The sequence below is a fragment of the Triticum dicoccoides genome, chromosome 3A, assembly GCF_002162155.2.
Source record: "Triticum dicoccoides isolate Atlit2015 ecotype Zavitan chromosome 3A, WEW_v2.0, whole genome shotgun sequence".
NCBI classification, from domain to species: Eukaryota; Viridiplantae; Streptophyta; class Magnoliopsida; order Poales; family Poaceae; genus Triticum; species Triticum dicoccoides.
The window spans coordinates 682,530,802-682,544,037 of NC_041384.1; the positions used below are offsets into that span (position 1 = coordinate 682,530,802).

The following is a 13,236-nucleotide window of genomic DNA, read 5'->3' on the forward strand; positions in this document are numbered from 1 at the left end:
GGGCTAGCGGGGATCGGGGCGGGGACGGTGGCATGCCCCCCGGTGATCCCTGTCTCCGTTGCCATTTTGAACTCTCGCACATGCCTGATACATGAATACCTTTGTCTCATCCAGATCCGGCCAACCATCATAGTTAGCCAACAACACCGGTAGCCGCGGAATAACCACGGACCATCTCGCATCACACGCCCCCAGCCTACCAAGCAATTTAGTTTCACCGAGAACTAATTATCTTTGGTTGCCCTAAATTCCACCTATACCACACCATGGTTGTTTGCATGCTTGATCGTACATGGGAATAAACAAAGGATTCTCTCCATGTTGTTGGAAACGAATGAATCCTAAGAAAAAAATCCTATGAATCGAAAGAGCACATGTACAAAATAATCTAAAGATTAGATCCAAATTTCCTTTAGAATTTTTTTTCTCGAGACTATTAGAAATATTTTTAATCAAAGAGGCCTGCTTACCACTAACAGCCCATCTTCACTAAAGGCTCTTTATAGGCGGGCTGTGATTCTTACCGCAGCCCAGAAACGCGAACGGTAAACTGGCCCAGCAAAGCACATCCGCAGCCGTCTTCCCGCCAGGCCGGACCCACCTGTCATCAGCCACCTCACCCGATCACCCCCTTCCCCGCCAAATTTGGGCTCCGCGCCCCCGCGAACCCCTCGCCGCCGCTCGCGCGCCTCCGGTACTAAGGGCACGCGCGCAATGGCGCGTCCGCCCGTGCTGCAGCTCCCCGTCGTCCCCCTCTCGCCCACCCTCTCCTTCGCTCGCGATGGGGTCCGCGGCGTCGACCGACAGGGCCGAGCGGCGGAGGCGGGACCGGGCGCCGGGGCACAGCGGGGCCTCCGATCCCCCGGCGGCGCCTCCGCAGGATCCTTCGGCGTCGGCGTCGGCATCGGAGGTGGATGTGAGCAGAAAGGGGTGTAAGGTGGCGCCAGAGCCCAAGGATGGGGAAGAGACGGCGCCGCTGCCGGGCTCTCCCAGCTTCCGGATCTACTGCCAGAAGGCGGCCCGGGTCGACGCTCTGGTGGCAGAGGAAGCCGATGAAAACGCGGACGACGACGGGTTTGCCAGTGCCGAGGGTAATTTGTTCCCCTTCCCCTTCTCCTGTCACTGTTCCTTGCTTGTTCTGCATCACACAAGTTTCATTCAGGCGCATTGCGCTGACACCTTGAATCGCCCTATTCCTTGCAGACACTACTATGGCGGTCAGGAAGGACGATCCTCCACACTGCTCCGGCGACGCCCTACTCCTTGCAGACACTACTCTGGCGGTCAGGAAGAACGATCCTCCACACTGCTCCGGCGACGCCCTACTCCTTGCAGACACTACTCTGGCGGTCAGGAAGAACGATCCTCCACAATGCTCCGGCGAGGTAGGCATCACAGCAAATTCAGCATTTGCAAATGCACCAATGGCTTACTCTTCTACTCTGAATCCCGCTGATACGCACCGCAGTTGCCCAAATGTAAGGATGGGTGGCTGAAGTTCAGAGGCCAGACGGTCGTCGGCGCGCTGCACAGCTTTATCGTCTGTCACAGCAAGAGAACTTCAGCTCCTCCTCCTCCTCATCCTCCTGCTGCGAAACCTCCCCACCGTCCCGGTGCTGCTTCACAATCTGTTGCTGCAGAGCCCTATCTCTGACCAGGCAGTGCATGTGTGCTTCACGTTTTATGTGTCATCATGTAAAATGTGGATGATTCAGTCACCTCCTATGATGCTTTGCGGCGTTAATTTTCTGTACTTAATCCTGGTTGTTGTTTGTGAGCTAACCCTGCATATGAGCAACTGGTTTCGAGGAGCGCCAGTATGTGAGTGCTCCTTTTGTTCATTAGAGAAGGATTACTGGTTAGTGTTGCAGAAAAATGGATAAGCATACTAGTTTGGAAACTGTTCATGCAAGCCTTCTCTTCTGGGAATTTTTCTCTGTTCTTGAAATGCTAGAGGGTCGGAAGCAAGCATTTCCCAAGATTAAGACCATTTCCAGTTATCTGCAGTGTCTGATATTATATCATCTGAATCCATGTCACTGGTGAAATCTCATATGTACATAGAATCGTTGTTCACAACTCTACTTTATTATGCTCTCTAACTATACAAGTATAGCCTATCAGTCGTGTATTAAGATGAACAGCTACTACCCCACAAAAAAAAAGCTACTGGGACAATGGGATGTAAGAAAAGAAGAAGAAAAAAAGATTAGAAAAGAGGGACATAATTAGCTTGTCATTTGACTGCACCTACTGGGAATTTTCCTTTGGCTCTAAGCTGATCCCTATTCTTTCTTCTCACCTCCATCGGATGGCCAAGCGAGTACGGCCGGAATGCACCTATTAGAACCGTGGAAGGCGCCATCGTGAGGCTTGGCTTCGCTTTGTGCATTCCCTTCTTTGGGCTGTTCAGGTAAGATTTCACGTGACCAAATAGTAGGCTCGGCATTTTCTTTAGCTCCACAACCGATGATGAGAAGAACTCGTTGGTTGTTACATCGGCCAAGGTATCTATGCTATGACCAATTGATGCATCCAGATGCGGCGGAGGAAATCTCTCGAGTTTGGTTGTGCTTGTACTTGTCACCAGTCTTGGTATCTATAGAACAATATGTACATTTTCCTTTTAGTCATAGCTCTATTATATGTCTAAATAGAGCGTTGATAAAAGCGTCAATAGAAGAGGACACAAGAAGTAGAAATGCAATTATTTTGTCAGGCATAGTGGTAATTTCCGCATGATACAGTTGGGACAAAATTCTTGCAGAAGGAAAAGAAGGGGAACATACCTTTGGGTTTCCATGTGGCTTATTATTGACATCTGGAGTAAATACTCTTCTGCGACCATGATTTTGTGAGATGGGCTTTCTGGTATTTGTCTGGCGTTCTACCGACCCATTCGCCCTCAATTTTCTGAAAGATATAGTATAACGGATGTTGAAGCTTCTGGTGACACAAGAGAATAGCAGAAATAAGTTCGAAAGGGTTGAGCAGGACCTTTTGTGCTTCTCATACTTCAGTTTGATATCCATTTCTTTACACGGCGGATACCGTGGAAGGCTTGATGGTTCACAGGCATATGGTTCTGTCTTGAAGAACTGAATTCACAGCAAACAGTAAGCTCTTGTGAGGAGAAGATTATTATTTGTTGTCTTCTTATTTTAAACTATGTATCTAACATATTATATCAATGCCAACTCAATTTTAATCCATGTACTGTGACCAATCACAAATTATCTTCTTGCATAGTGGCTACTCTGTTTTTATCGCTAGCTTCCAGATGAGTTTTTAGCAGTATTTCAAGTTATGCCTGACTCCTACTGTTTCAAAGTAGATGCCTTGAGGGTGAAAGCAGTATTAACCTCACTGTTCAGAGCATCAGTTGCAGTGCCTCTCATATCTGGGTCAATAGATAGGAGAGTCTCTAGAAGTGATAGGGTAGATGGTTCCAGGTCCTTAAATTTCTGAGCCATACACCGCTCATATGGCTTGAATGTATGGTGTGGTAACTTCAGTTTATCCCAGTAATCGTCTGCTGGAGTTCCACATAGCTTGAAAACCTTGTGAAGTTGTTCCACCTGACGAGCACAAGTTAGTCTCCAAGTGTGCAATTTTCTGCAAATAATTGTGCGAAGCTCGTATTTCGTGTGGACCGACCTCTGTTCGTCCGGGGAATATAGGCTCGCTGAGAAGGAGTTCGGCCAACACGCAACCCACACTCCAAAGATCAACACCAACGCTGTAGTGAGTGGCACCTAACATTAGTTCAGGCGGACGATACCAAAGTGTGATCACTTGGCTAGTCATGGGCCGCGGGTTATCAGGATCAAAATGAGTGGCCAGTCCGAAGTCAGCTATCTTAAGGATCCCATCCTCGCTGACAAGCAGGTTCGAACTCTTGATGTCGCGGTGAAGGACACCCTTGTTGTGGCAGTGCTCGATTCCAGACAGTAGCTGTTTCATGTAGCACTTCACCTGCAAACAGACAGTTACACTTCATGAGAAAAGAAACACAATTCAATGATATCATAAGTGTGTCCATGGAAAAAGATGATCCTTGTTGGAGCCTTGCTTTTGGGAAAAGAAAGGCATTTTCACACTTTCGACAATTCTAAATGAAATGATTTAGTTGCAGCCAATGTTGACAGTTGAAACATCTGATGGGAATTCTTGCAAGCAATGTGTGAACAGAAAACATTGGAGTGTCTGTCTTTGTCAATTGGACTGGAAGCCGTGTTCAAAGTTCAAACCTAGTAAAAAAAATACTCTACTTGGGTAGTCCAACAGATTTCCAGGTCCACGTCATCACGGTGTTTCTGAGCGACTGATTTGGTTGCATCTTTACAAAAAGCCAAAGGAAAAAATTCCTTGCAGACGATCTGTCAATGATTCTTCTTCTGTTCCAGAAGAAATTTTGGTTCCATTCGGGAGAGTATCAAATTTTAGTTCTGACTGAGTATACTTCAAAATTACTGTATCCTACTTAATCAGCTATGTGTTCTAGCATCTAGACTAGATTTCTGCAGAGACTATTATTATTTTGGACTTGTTTTTAATACTTTTCATACAACAATTCTTCTGTTTAGAAAAAACACATATTTGTACACATACAGCCATTTGCAGTGGTCCAAGATATGTTCAATTTTGTCTTGAAAACATCTACATGATCCATCTTTTTTCTTTTGACAGCTCTTATATTTGACTATCAAGAGACTACGGGAATATGTCAACTCGCCACATCATCAATTATAATTCAAGCATGTCATTTAACCAGGCAAGCAAGAAGTTCCATTCCTCAGATAACCTAATCCCTTCTAGAAACCATGAAAAATCAATCTCTTCGAAATGGCGCCAAAAGGTTTAGTTCAATCATGCATATATACCTGATCATTTTTAATTAAAAGTGTAATAGTCCGTTAAGCTGACAAAAGAACAGGTTTTATGCCAACGTAAATGGAGATCATCATCTCACGTACATTATGAACAAGCAGTTTTTCACGAACCCGAGTTAACAAGTTGGTTCAGGTGATATATCCTGCTCGACTGTAAAAAATGCTACTACATCTAGTTTTTCAGGTACACACAGAATTCTCGACGATGAATGCGCATTTCAATTCATGGACAAAGGTTTTCAAGAAGGTGTATGTCACTCTTACAGTGATGAGGTGAGCAGTATGCTCTGGTTACCTGGGGCAAGGTGAAGCGTGCGCCGGAGGCCGTGGCAGCAGAGACGAGCCCAGTGAGGTCATGGTCCATGTACTCGAAGACGAGGTACAGGGATGGTGCGGTGGCAAGGCGCGACGTGACGAGTCCGTGGAGCCGGACGACATTGTCATGCTCGCCGAGGCAGCGGAGCAGGGCGATCTCCCGCGCCATGAAGCGCGCGCTCTCGGCCTCGCCCACGCCATCCACCCGCACCTTCTTGAGCGCCACCACCGCCCCGGTCTCCACCTCGATCGCCTTGTACACGTTGCTGTACGTGCCCGACCCAATCTGCACACACACAAAAGAGGAACAAAAAATTCAGAACCAAAACAAATTACCAAACACAACACAGCAGAACTCTACGGAGTGCGAGCAGCCGGGTTGACTTTGTTTGCCGATATTTTTTCCCGTTCGGAGTTGCTACGAATTCCTGTGATGCCGACAGTAGAGAAAAAGTATCAACGGAAAGCGAGGCTGTTGGTTTCTTAAATCTCAACAGAGCTCGGGATTTGTTCGTGCCTGCTCTTGTTTAACGGCCCGGCTCTTGGAATTTGGGGTTTGTTTATGTGTTGAACTACGGAGGGGGCATCATCAACGACCACTTTTTTTTGTCCTCTCACCCTTGTTCTTTACTTCTTGCCGCAAAAGAGGTTGTTTTTTTTCCTTTGGAAGCACTCCTTGTCAGCAAGAACTCGAACGGCAAGCTATCTGATTATTACTGGCTCAAGAACGCGGCAGGGCAGACACGGAAGAACGAAATCGCGAACCAAAATCGAAGCAAAGCCGCCCAGAAAGGCTTCCCCCAACCACTCGCCGCTCCAGCTTCGGCGTTTCGAGAGAAAGAGGCCAAGCTTTTCCGGCAACAACCACCAAAGACGGCCGGACGAGCTACCTAGCTAGGCAGCGGCAGGGAACAGAGGGAGGATCAGGCCATCAGGGAGAGTGGTGCTCCTCACTCACCTTCTCGAGCTTCTGGAAGGCGTCGGCGGAGCGGGGCGCCCAGCCCTGGAGCGCGTCGCCGGCGGCGGAGGAGAGCCAGAGCGGCCACCCGGAGGCGTCCTTCTTCACCGCCGCGATGTGCACCGGCGCCGGCGCGCTGAGCTGCGCCTCGGCATCGCCCTCCCCGGCCTTCGCGGTCACGGCGGCGGGGAAGAAGAGGGAGGAGCCCGGCGCGTCCGCGAGCTTACCGAGGAGGCATCCCATGGCCGTCCTGCGTCATGTGGCGGCGGGAGCAGGGCGGTTGGTCGCGAGCAGAGGGGGAGGCAGGGGAGACGACGGGAGGGAGCGGGAATCGTCTCGTCCGTCGACGAGGAGGGCGGGAGGGAAGGAGGGAAATGGGCGACCGGTCTACGACTACACGCTGCGGCGGGTCTTTTGTGACGACCGTTCGGCAGTTTGGACCTTAGGACTTTTTCGACCACGTTTTGTGCATTTCATACTCTTCTTTTGTACTTTTGTACCCCCTAGCTATTTACCATGGAGAACATTACATGTACTACAGTTAATGCATCCTGGATTGTACTCCCTCTGTAAACGCTCTTATATTTCTTTACGGAGAGAATATTCAAGATTATAGAAATTTGCAAAAAAAAAGGAAGTACAGCCTCGTTGGGTACATGTCACTCCTACTTGTGGTTACAGGATGCCCCAAAATGCCATAGCAGATCTTTTGGCTGCTGACTGTAACTCTGCTATTTGAGTAACTAGTAAGTGTGCACGTGCAACGCACGTCTATATGAACTAATAAGTGTGCACACACAATACGCATCTATTTGGATTAATATATTATACTAAACTTAATACAAGACAATTTATTCATAAATTTGAAATTTCCCTATAAAGTACACGATCTCTTATTTCCAACTTGTATAAATAATTTGAAATATCATTTCTCCTTAATCAACATGTCTCATGTATTAAAAGACCACCCATTTTTCTCAATATATAAAATTCAAAATTATTTAGAAGATTCATCATGATTCTTCATATGCACACATTTATGCAAGTATAGTCACACATGAAAATTTGGAAGATTCATCATGATTCTTCTTATATTGTATCAATTTTTTTGTTGTTAGCACTTATGCAATTTGGATATATTTGGAATTGAGCCAACACCCGCCGAACCAAACCGAACCAAATAATCGGCGTTGATCGTGTGGTGTGTGTCCATTTGGAATGGGAGCCAAAAAATTTGGCTTGCCTAGGCTTGATCTGCGGTGGCAGTTCAATTTTACACCAATTCCTCGGCAAGAAGATGGCCACCAAAACGTCAGCCAATTAATTGGCGTGCCAAAGATTTGGCGTGACTGGTGGAGACCGAATCTAAACAGGCCTTCTAACTTTGCATAATATTGCAATGTCTAAATCGTATAAGATAATTACCTGACAATTATACATAATCTTCATGGAGACCATTCACTCTTTTAAAATGACAACCTCGGCGACATAATGTGACAACTAATGGGGACCAAAGAAACTATTGTCAAAATGTATCAATATAAGGTCTTGTTTTGAAGCCCTCGTCGAGGCAAATTCATCGGTGAAGACGGATCGCAAATCGTATTAATACTTTGTGAGATAAATCATTTAAAAAGGATTTGAAATTAATATGTTGACATCAGAATGTTGTGTGAGGTTCCTCCATGCATGCATGTGCTCTTTATATAGGCAAGATCTCATTGGCATTCGACAACATCGGAGTGCATGCATCCACACCTATGCAATGTGGATTTTACGATATTTGAAATTCTTGTTAATCTATTCCCCGGTCCAGATGGATGAAAACATGCACACATATGCACCAGGAATAACCACTAGGGCAACCGGCACCTCCGGGTGACCACACAAACGATCGCAACCACCGGTGCCAGGCTTCTAGTGCTACTTGTATGCACCACCATGACCGGGTATCCACTCTCAACCTCTCTCTCATTGTCCCATACCAACGCACGCACACCATCAAGCGTTCTAGCCACCATGCAAGCGGTGAGGCCGTCGGCGAGGGAGGAGGCGGTGGAGCAACTGCATGCGCAGGCCATGGGGGAGTCGGAGGCGCAGGAGGTCAGGGAGGTGGTGAAGGCGGTGGAGGAGGAGGCGCCTGAGGAGAAGGAGGTGGCGGTGGTGGGAGAGCAGAAGGCCGCCCATGCCGAGGTGGAAGCCGATGAGATGGAGGTGGAGGCGGATATTGAGGCTGAGGCTGGGGTGTCGGCCAAGAAGAACCGGATCCAGGTGTCCACCAACAAGAAGCCGCTTTACTTCTACGTTAACCTCGCCAAGGTATGCCTTATCCAAATCAATTGATTTGGAACAAAACTAGGATAGTTCTTTTATACTTCCATGCAAAAATGAGTAATTTTTTATGGAACCTCGTCACGAGGAAGAGAGCTCCCACAATTGCATTATGAAGAGGAGAGTTGTTCTTATTAGTGAGAGAAATTGGATTCAAAACCCATACACATATCCTTTATGTAAGAAAAACCAAGCGAAAACCAAATACAAACACGAAATACAAAAAAACACTCGAGCTTGAGGATAGGATTAAGACGAACATACACATACTCCAAACATCACGGAACATCATGTGAGCCAGACACAAGAGCGCCAAGGCCCAAAACCTCCAGAGGCAACTCATGAGCAACCTTATTTGATTCACATTAACAACGGGTCGTGTTGCAATCACATGCTTATATTTTCGTAGTTTAGAAAATGGCCAATCAATGACCTTGCATACAATGGACAATATAATGAAATTGATTAATATCAGGCAACTGAATAATAGAATTAAGAATAGTAGAATGAAACTAATGATATCAATGAACACAATACCTTGGTATCTTCCATTTTTTTCTTTTACAATACATGGACAATAGGCCAAGGATATATTTTTCCAGTTTACTTCTTGGCATTGAAACTTCATGAATCTTTTGTTCTAAAGGGGTCGAATTAGCATGCTATTTCTCTCATTCGTAAAAATTGCTGGTTGCAGAGGTACATGCAGAACTATGATGAGGTTGAACTCTCTGCTTTGGGGATGGGTACGAATGCTTACTAACCTTACCTTTTACTGCTTGATGTTTTCTTTAATCACTTCATTGTTGGCTATGTATTTCTAAGCCAATTTTTGTTCCAGCCATTGGCACTGTGGTGACTGTATCGGAGATCCTAAAGAACAATGGTTTGGCCACAGAAAAGAGTAAGCCACATAATTGTTGTATACGATCTAAATAATCAAACTTATCCTCATATAATGATAGTAAATTACACTTAAATTTGTCAATGATTTTGTTCCTCTCCCTCTCCAGAGATCCTGACATCAACAATTGGCACCAAAGATGAGTCGAAGGGGCGACTCGTCCGTAAAGCCAAGGCAAGATGCCTTGACATTACATGTCTCATGACTAGTGAAACTTCATTTGTGACATGAGTCCATGCATGAAACCTTCATTATCTATTGTTGTCATTTGTTTCAGATTGAGATCCTGCTATGTAAATCAGAGAACTTCAATAGCATCATGTCCAACAAAAAATCACACAAGTCTGTTGATGATGAGATGAAGGTCTGATAATTGTTGAGAAGAGGTAGATACCACTATGCTTGAGATGGTGAGAGGCAGCACGAACGTTGATTCAGTAGTAATTAGGGTACCTTAGTCCTAGTTAAGGAGGGATGGATCATATCTTTGCGAGTGCATTCAAGTGATATGTGTCTTGTCTCCTCTTAATTGTTGCTCTAGTGTTCCAGCTCAAATCTGCAAAAATGCAACTCCTTACAACTAGTTGCATCCGTATGAGATGATGATGAAATGTACTTAGAATCCCGCCATAGGCTGGAGATAGTATTCCTAAGAGCACCTTACTTTTCAGTGTGTTGTACCTTTTGTGCATGTAGCGAAGCATTTGGACATGCAAATCGGTACTATGATCAATAGTTGTAATGTTTTCAAAGCTGTACTTGCAAATGGTGGTTTGATGGTTTTTCCTTACTTATCTGAACTAGGAAAGGATGTTCCTCCAGTCCAAAAGCTTTTCGATTTATTTGTTTTTACGATCCACCATGCATTAATATTTTTAATGGATCATACTACATGCGACGCCACACCATGGTCTTACTTTGTAGTACATACTCTGTATATTCTCTCAAAGGAATGAGCTGCGAAAAGGTAAAAGGCAGTTGAGAAAAATTGCTAGCACCACATGCATCTAAATCAAGGCTAATGCATGCTCCCAACTACTCGCACATTGGATTCTAGCTATGCACGGCCAGTAAGTGCATGCATGCTCAATTATTAGCATCTCCATGAGTGCATTCTCCCATACTATCATGCTCCATATTAGTAGCACATAGAATTACAATCAATATGCCTCTTTGCCTTGTAATATTTGGAAAATGGGAGTACTAGGTTGGCTCTCCTATGCAGTTCATAGATTGTTTTAATGTAGTTACTGCATTTAACAAAGCAATTACTAAGTTATCTGATGAAGTTGGCAAACAGTCTTGATGCAGTTGTCGGGTTTTACGAATGTAGTTATCGGTTTTTTTTATGTAGTCACCAAATTAGTTGTCTTAGATTTGTCTATATACGGATCTATCTAACACTACCGATTCAGGATGGAGGAAGTATGAAATAACCAACGTGATTCGGTTTTGTAAGCTTCCATCATTGATTTTTCACGCATGATTTTTTGTGTGTATGCTACTCTTTCATCAATGCATCAACTATTTTACTCAAAAGCTCGAAATATTGGATAAATGATGACATACATTGTACTTCAACATTCCCTTTTACATGTGGGTTGTAACTCTTTTTCGTGTCTGCTGGCTCTTGAACTCAAAAGTCCATATGTATGGATAAAATGTGAGGTATACTTGTACTTCAACACAAATATAGAAGAACGTTTAATTCATCCAAATACTTGCTACTTCATGTTTTTGAAGCGCTATTTCCATTAATTACCCCCTCCCTTCCTCCTTGTACCAGTTGGCGCATATCTCGTGGTCCCAAGGCTATAGCAAGGGTAATTTGGCCACAATATTGCCATCATCAAAAGTGATATGGGCTTGTGGAATCCTACAACAAACAAAACCAGATAAATCCCCAAGAAGAGATCTTTCTCAACTTAAAGTCCATATGGATCTTTATGGCGCAATCATGCGATGCAAAGGATACAAATACACATTTTTTTCACATATAATTTTCAATCATGATCACAAATGATAGGCAAATCCGCTGTAGAGAATACAAGATGGTTGCATATACTAAAGGGGCATGTAGTTTCTGCTCCCGAGCTCAAATATTCCCTCATGAACAGTGTAATTAAAAAAAGACTAAAAACATTCTAGAATTGTAATAGTTTGGCAATAAACATTGACGAATTGTGTACATACATACAAAATTTGGTGAATAGAAACATTCCAAAATGCTCTGATAAAAATATGTCGGTACTCCCAAAAAGACTAATTTTGAAAGCATTTTAGAGCAATGATTTTGTTTTTTTTTGTTTTTGCCTAGAGAATTAGGATTTTTTTTCCTTCATAAAAATTTGCAGGTATGCAGAAAAAATCAGCAATGTTTTTTCTAAAAAGAAAAACCAGTTTGTATATATTTTTACTATTGTTTATTGTCGGTTCATGAGGGAGCATTTGAGCTCGGGTGCGGAAGGACACTTTCGATACTAAAGGGAAAATTTTAATTACAGATCTGAATTCCGTTGTAATGTAAAATCCGTCAAGCCTGATGTCTGATGTCAAAAGAGGAACTATTGTTCATAGATGGATGCATTGTACTACTAGCTAGGAGCCATATATTACGAAATTATCAAACCAATGTCAACAGGGAGGCGGCCGGCTATTTAAAACTGAAAACGATAGTTTACGAGGGTACAGTACAGGGGTTGGGAGATGTTCTTCCATCGTCTAGAAAAAACCTTTAAAAGTAAAATAACAAGATAGCTCGCTTTCTTGTGTTAATTGTTCTGGTTGCTCGCCAATAATTAGGGTTTGACGTTTAGAGCCGATAGGTACAGGTACCTACAACCTGCGCCTTGTTTCAAACGGAAACTTTGGATCTGCCCGAGAGTTTAGAGCTTCACACGTCCGCCCGTTCTTCGAACACAAGCTTGGCCCGTGGCAAATCATCCACTAAAAATACTTGGATGTTTTGGGCTCTAAACGACTAGCATTTCCCGCCTGTATTTTCCAGGCCATGCAGGCACGTACTCCTACATACTTCCTCCGTTTCTAAATATTTGTTTTTTTAGAGATTTTAAATGGACTACCACATACGAATGTATATAGACATATTTTAGAGTGTAGATTTACTTATTTTGCTCCGTATGTAGTCACTTATTGCAATCTCTAGAAAGATACATATTTAGGAACGGAGGAAGTACGTACGGTTGCGATCGGATTTCAAAAGTAGATGGATGTAGATGCTACAATTGCTATGCTTTCATGGTCCTGTGGTTTGTCGTGAGGAGGGGTCCTAGTGGCCGCCGCCGTCGGCGTCGTCGGGTAGGGTACGAAGATGGCAGAGCTCGGGGTGCGTACCGGCGATACCTTACCTGCTGCTGCTGGTGCTGGCGGTGGTGGCCCGTCTGCATGGATAAGCAGATGGAAAGCAACGTGACAAACAGTGCCCGTATGCATGCAGTCCGACCATGCCGCTGTCTATGGCTACAACCACAAAACATGCACGACAGGATCGTTCACTCACGCCGCTCGATGAAGGCTGTCAAAGTTTAAAGTGCTGTGTAATCTGGTCGCATGCATCGCGTGCGTGAGGCCATGGCCGACGTGTCCATCTGCACAGGGCTGGCTGCACATATATATCAGCTGGGCAGCTGGCAAAATATTGCTACTAAAATGTTTGGCCTTTGGCCGTGCTGACCGCTGACCAGTGACCATGTGCGTTGACCGCGTCACGCAAATATTCTTACATGGAGTGCCCAAAAAGGAGGCCGGGAACAAAAATTTACTACTCCTACTACCAACTAGCAGTGCCAGTGTTTTAAGCAAGTGCAACACTTGGT

At 44.6% G+C, this 13,236-nt stretch overlaps 3 protein-coding genes across 3 annotated transcripts; 2 read left to right on the forward strand and 1 right to left on the reverse strand.

Annotated features, from left to right (window-relative positions):
• Window positions 1-781: 781 nt before the first annotated feature.
• LOC119270169 lies at window positions 782-1,753 on the forward strand. The gene is made up of 4 exons (XM_037552139.1): window positions 782-865; window positions 911-1,091; window positions 1,204-1,385; window positions 1,469-1,753. The coding sequence occupies exons 1-4, from the start codon at window positions 782-784 to the stop codon at window positions 1,652-1,654; spliced, it is 633 nt and encodes a 210-aa protein (XP_037408036.1). The 3' UTR covers window positions 1,655-1,753.
• Window positions 1,754-1,990: 237 nt separating this feature from the next.
• Window positions 1,991-6,551, reverse strand: LOC119270168 (probable serine/threonine-protein kinase At1g54610). Its single transcript, XM_037552138.1, has 7 exons — window positions 6,166-6,551; window positions 5,188-5,493; window positions 3,658-3,975; window positions 3,363-3,578; window positions 2,998-3,098; window positions 2,790-2,913; window positions 1,991-2,599 (listed from the first exon to the last, which is right to left on the reverse strand). The coding sequence occupies exons 1-7, from the start codon at window positions 6,406-6,408 to the stop codon at window positions 2,237-2,239; spliced, it is 1,671 nt and encodes a 556-aa protein (XP_037408035.1). The 5' UTR covers window positions 6,409-6,551; the 3' UTR covers window positions 1,991-2,236.
• A 1,576-nt stretch (window positions 6,552-8,127) lies between these two features.
• LOC119272838 (uncharacterized protein At2g34160-like) lies at window positions 8,128-10,190 on the forward strand. The gene is made up of 5 exons (XM_037554211.1): window positions 8,128-8,484; window positions 9,194-9,242; window positions 9,338-9,400; window positions 9,510-9,574; window positions 9,678-10,190. Exons 1-5 carry the CDS (start codon window positions 8,185-8,187, stop codon window positions 9,768-9,770), a joined length of 570 nt encoding a protein of 189 aa, XP_037410108.1. The 5' UTR covers window positions 8,128-8,184; the 3' UTR covers window positions 9,771-10,190.
• Window positions 10,191-13,236: the final 3,046 nt, after the last annotated feature.

What these genes read in the sequence shown, in the direction of transcription:
- LOC119270168 (XM_037552138.1), bottom strand. Translation starts at nt 6,408, where the DNA reads ATGGGATGCCTCCTCGGTAAGCTCGCGGACGCGCCGGGCTCCTCCCTC. An exon ending in CCTTCCAGAAGCTCGAGAAG is followed by an intron (nt 5,494 to 6,165) that starts GTGAGTGAGGAG and finishes GTGTGTGTGCAG; the next exon opens with ATTGGGTCGGGCACGTACAG. An exon ending in AAGTATGAGAAGCACAAAAG is followed by an intron (nt 2,914 to 2,997) that starts GTCCTGCTCAAC and finishes TATATCTTTCAG; the next exon opens with AAAATTGAGGGCGAATGGGT.
- LOC119272838 (XM_037554211.1), top strand. Translation starts at nt 8,185, where the DNA reads ATGCAAGCGGTGAGGCCGTCGGCGAGGGAGGAGGCGGTGGAGCAACTG. An exon ending in TGGTTTGGCCACAGAAAAGA is followed by an intron (nt 9,401 to 9,509) that starts GTAAGCCACATA and finishes CTCCCTCTCCAG; the next exon opens with AGATCCTGACATCAACAATT. An exon ending in GACTCGTCCGTAAAGCCAAG is followed by an intron (nt 9,575 to 9,677) that starts GCAAGATGCCTT and finishes CATTTGTTTCAG; the next exon opens with ATTGAGATCCTGCTATGTAA.
- LOC119270169 (XM_037552139.1), top strand. Translation starts at nt 782, where the DNA reads ATGGGGTCCGCGGCGTCGACCGACAGGGCCGAGCGGCGGAGGCGGGAC. An exon ending in GCGGGGCCTCCGATCCCCCG is followed by an intron (nt 866 to 910) that starts GCGGCGCCTCCG and finishes TCGGCATCGGAG; the next exon opens with GTGGATGTGAGCAGAAAGGG. An exon ending in CTCCACAATGCTCCGGCGAG is followed by an intron (nt 1,386 to 1,468) that starts GTAGGCATCACA and finishes TACGCACCGCAG; the next exon opens with TTGCCCAAATGTAAGGATGG.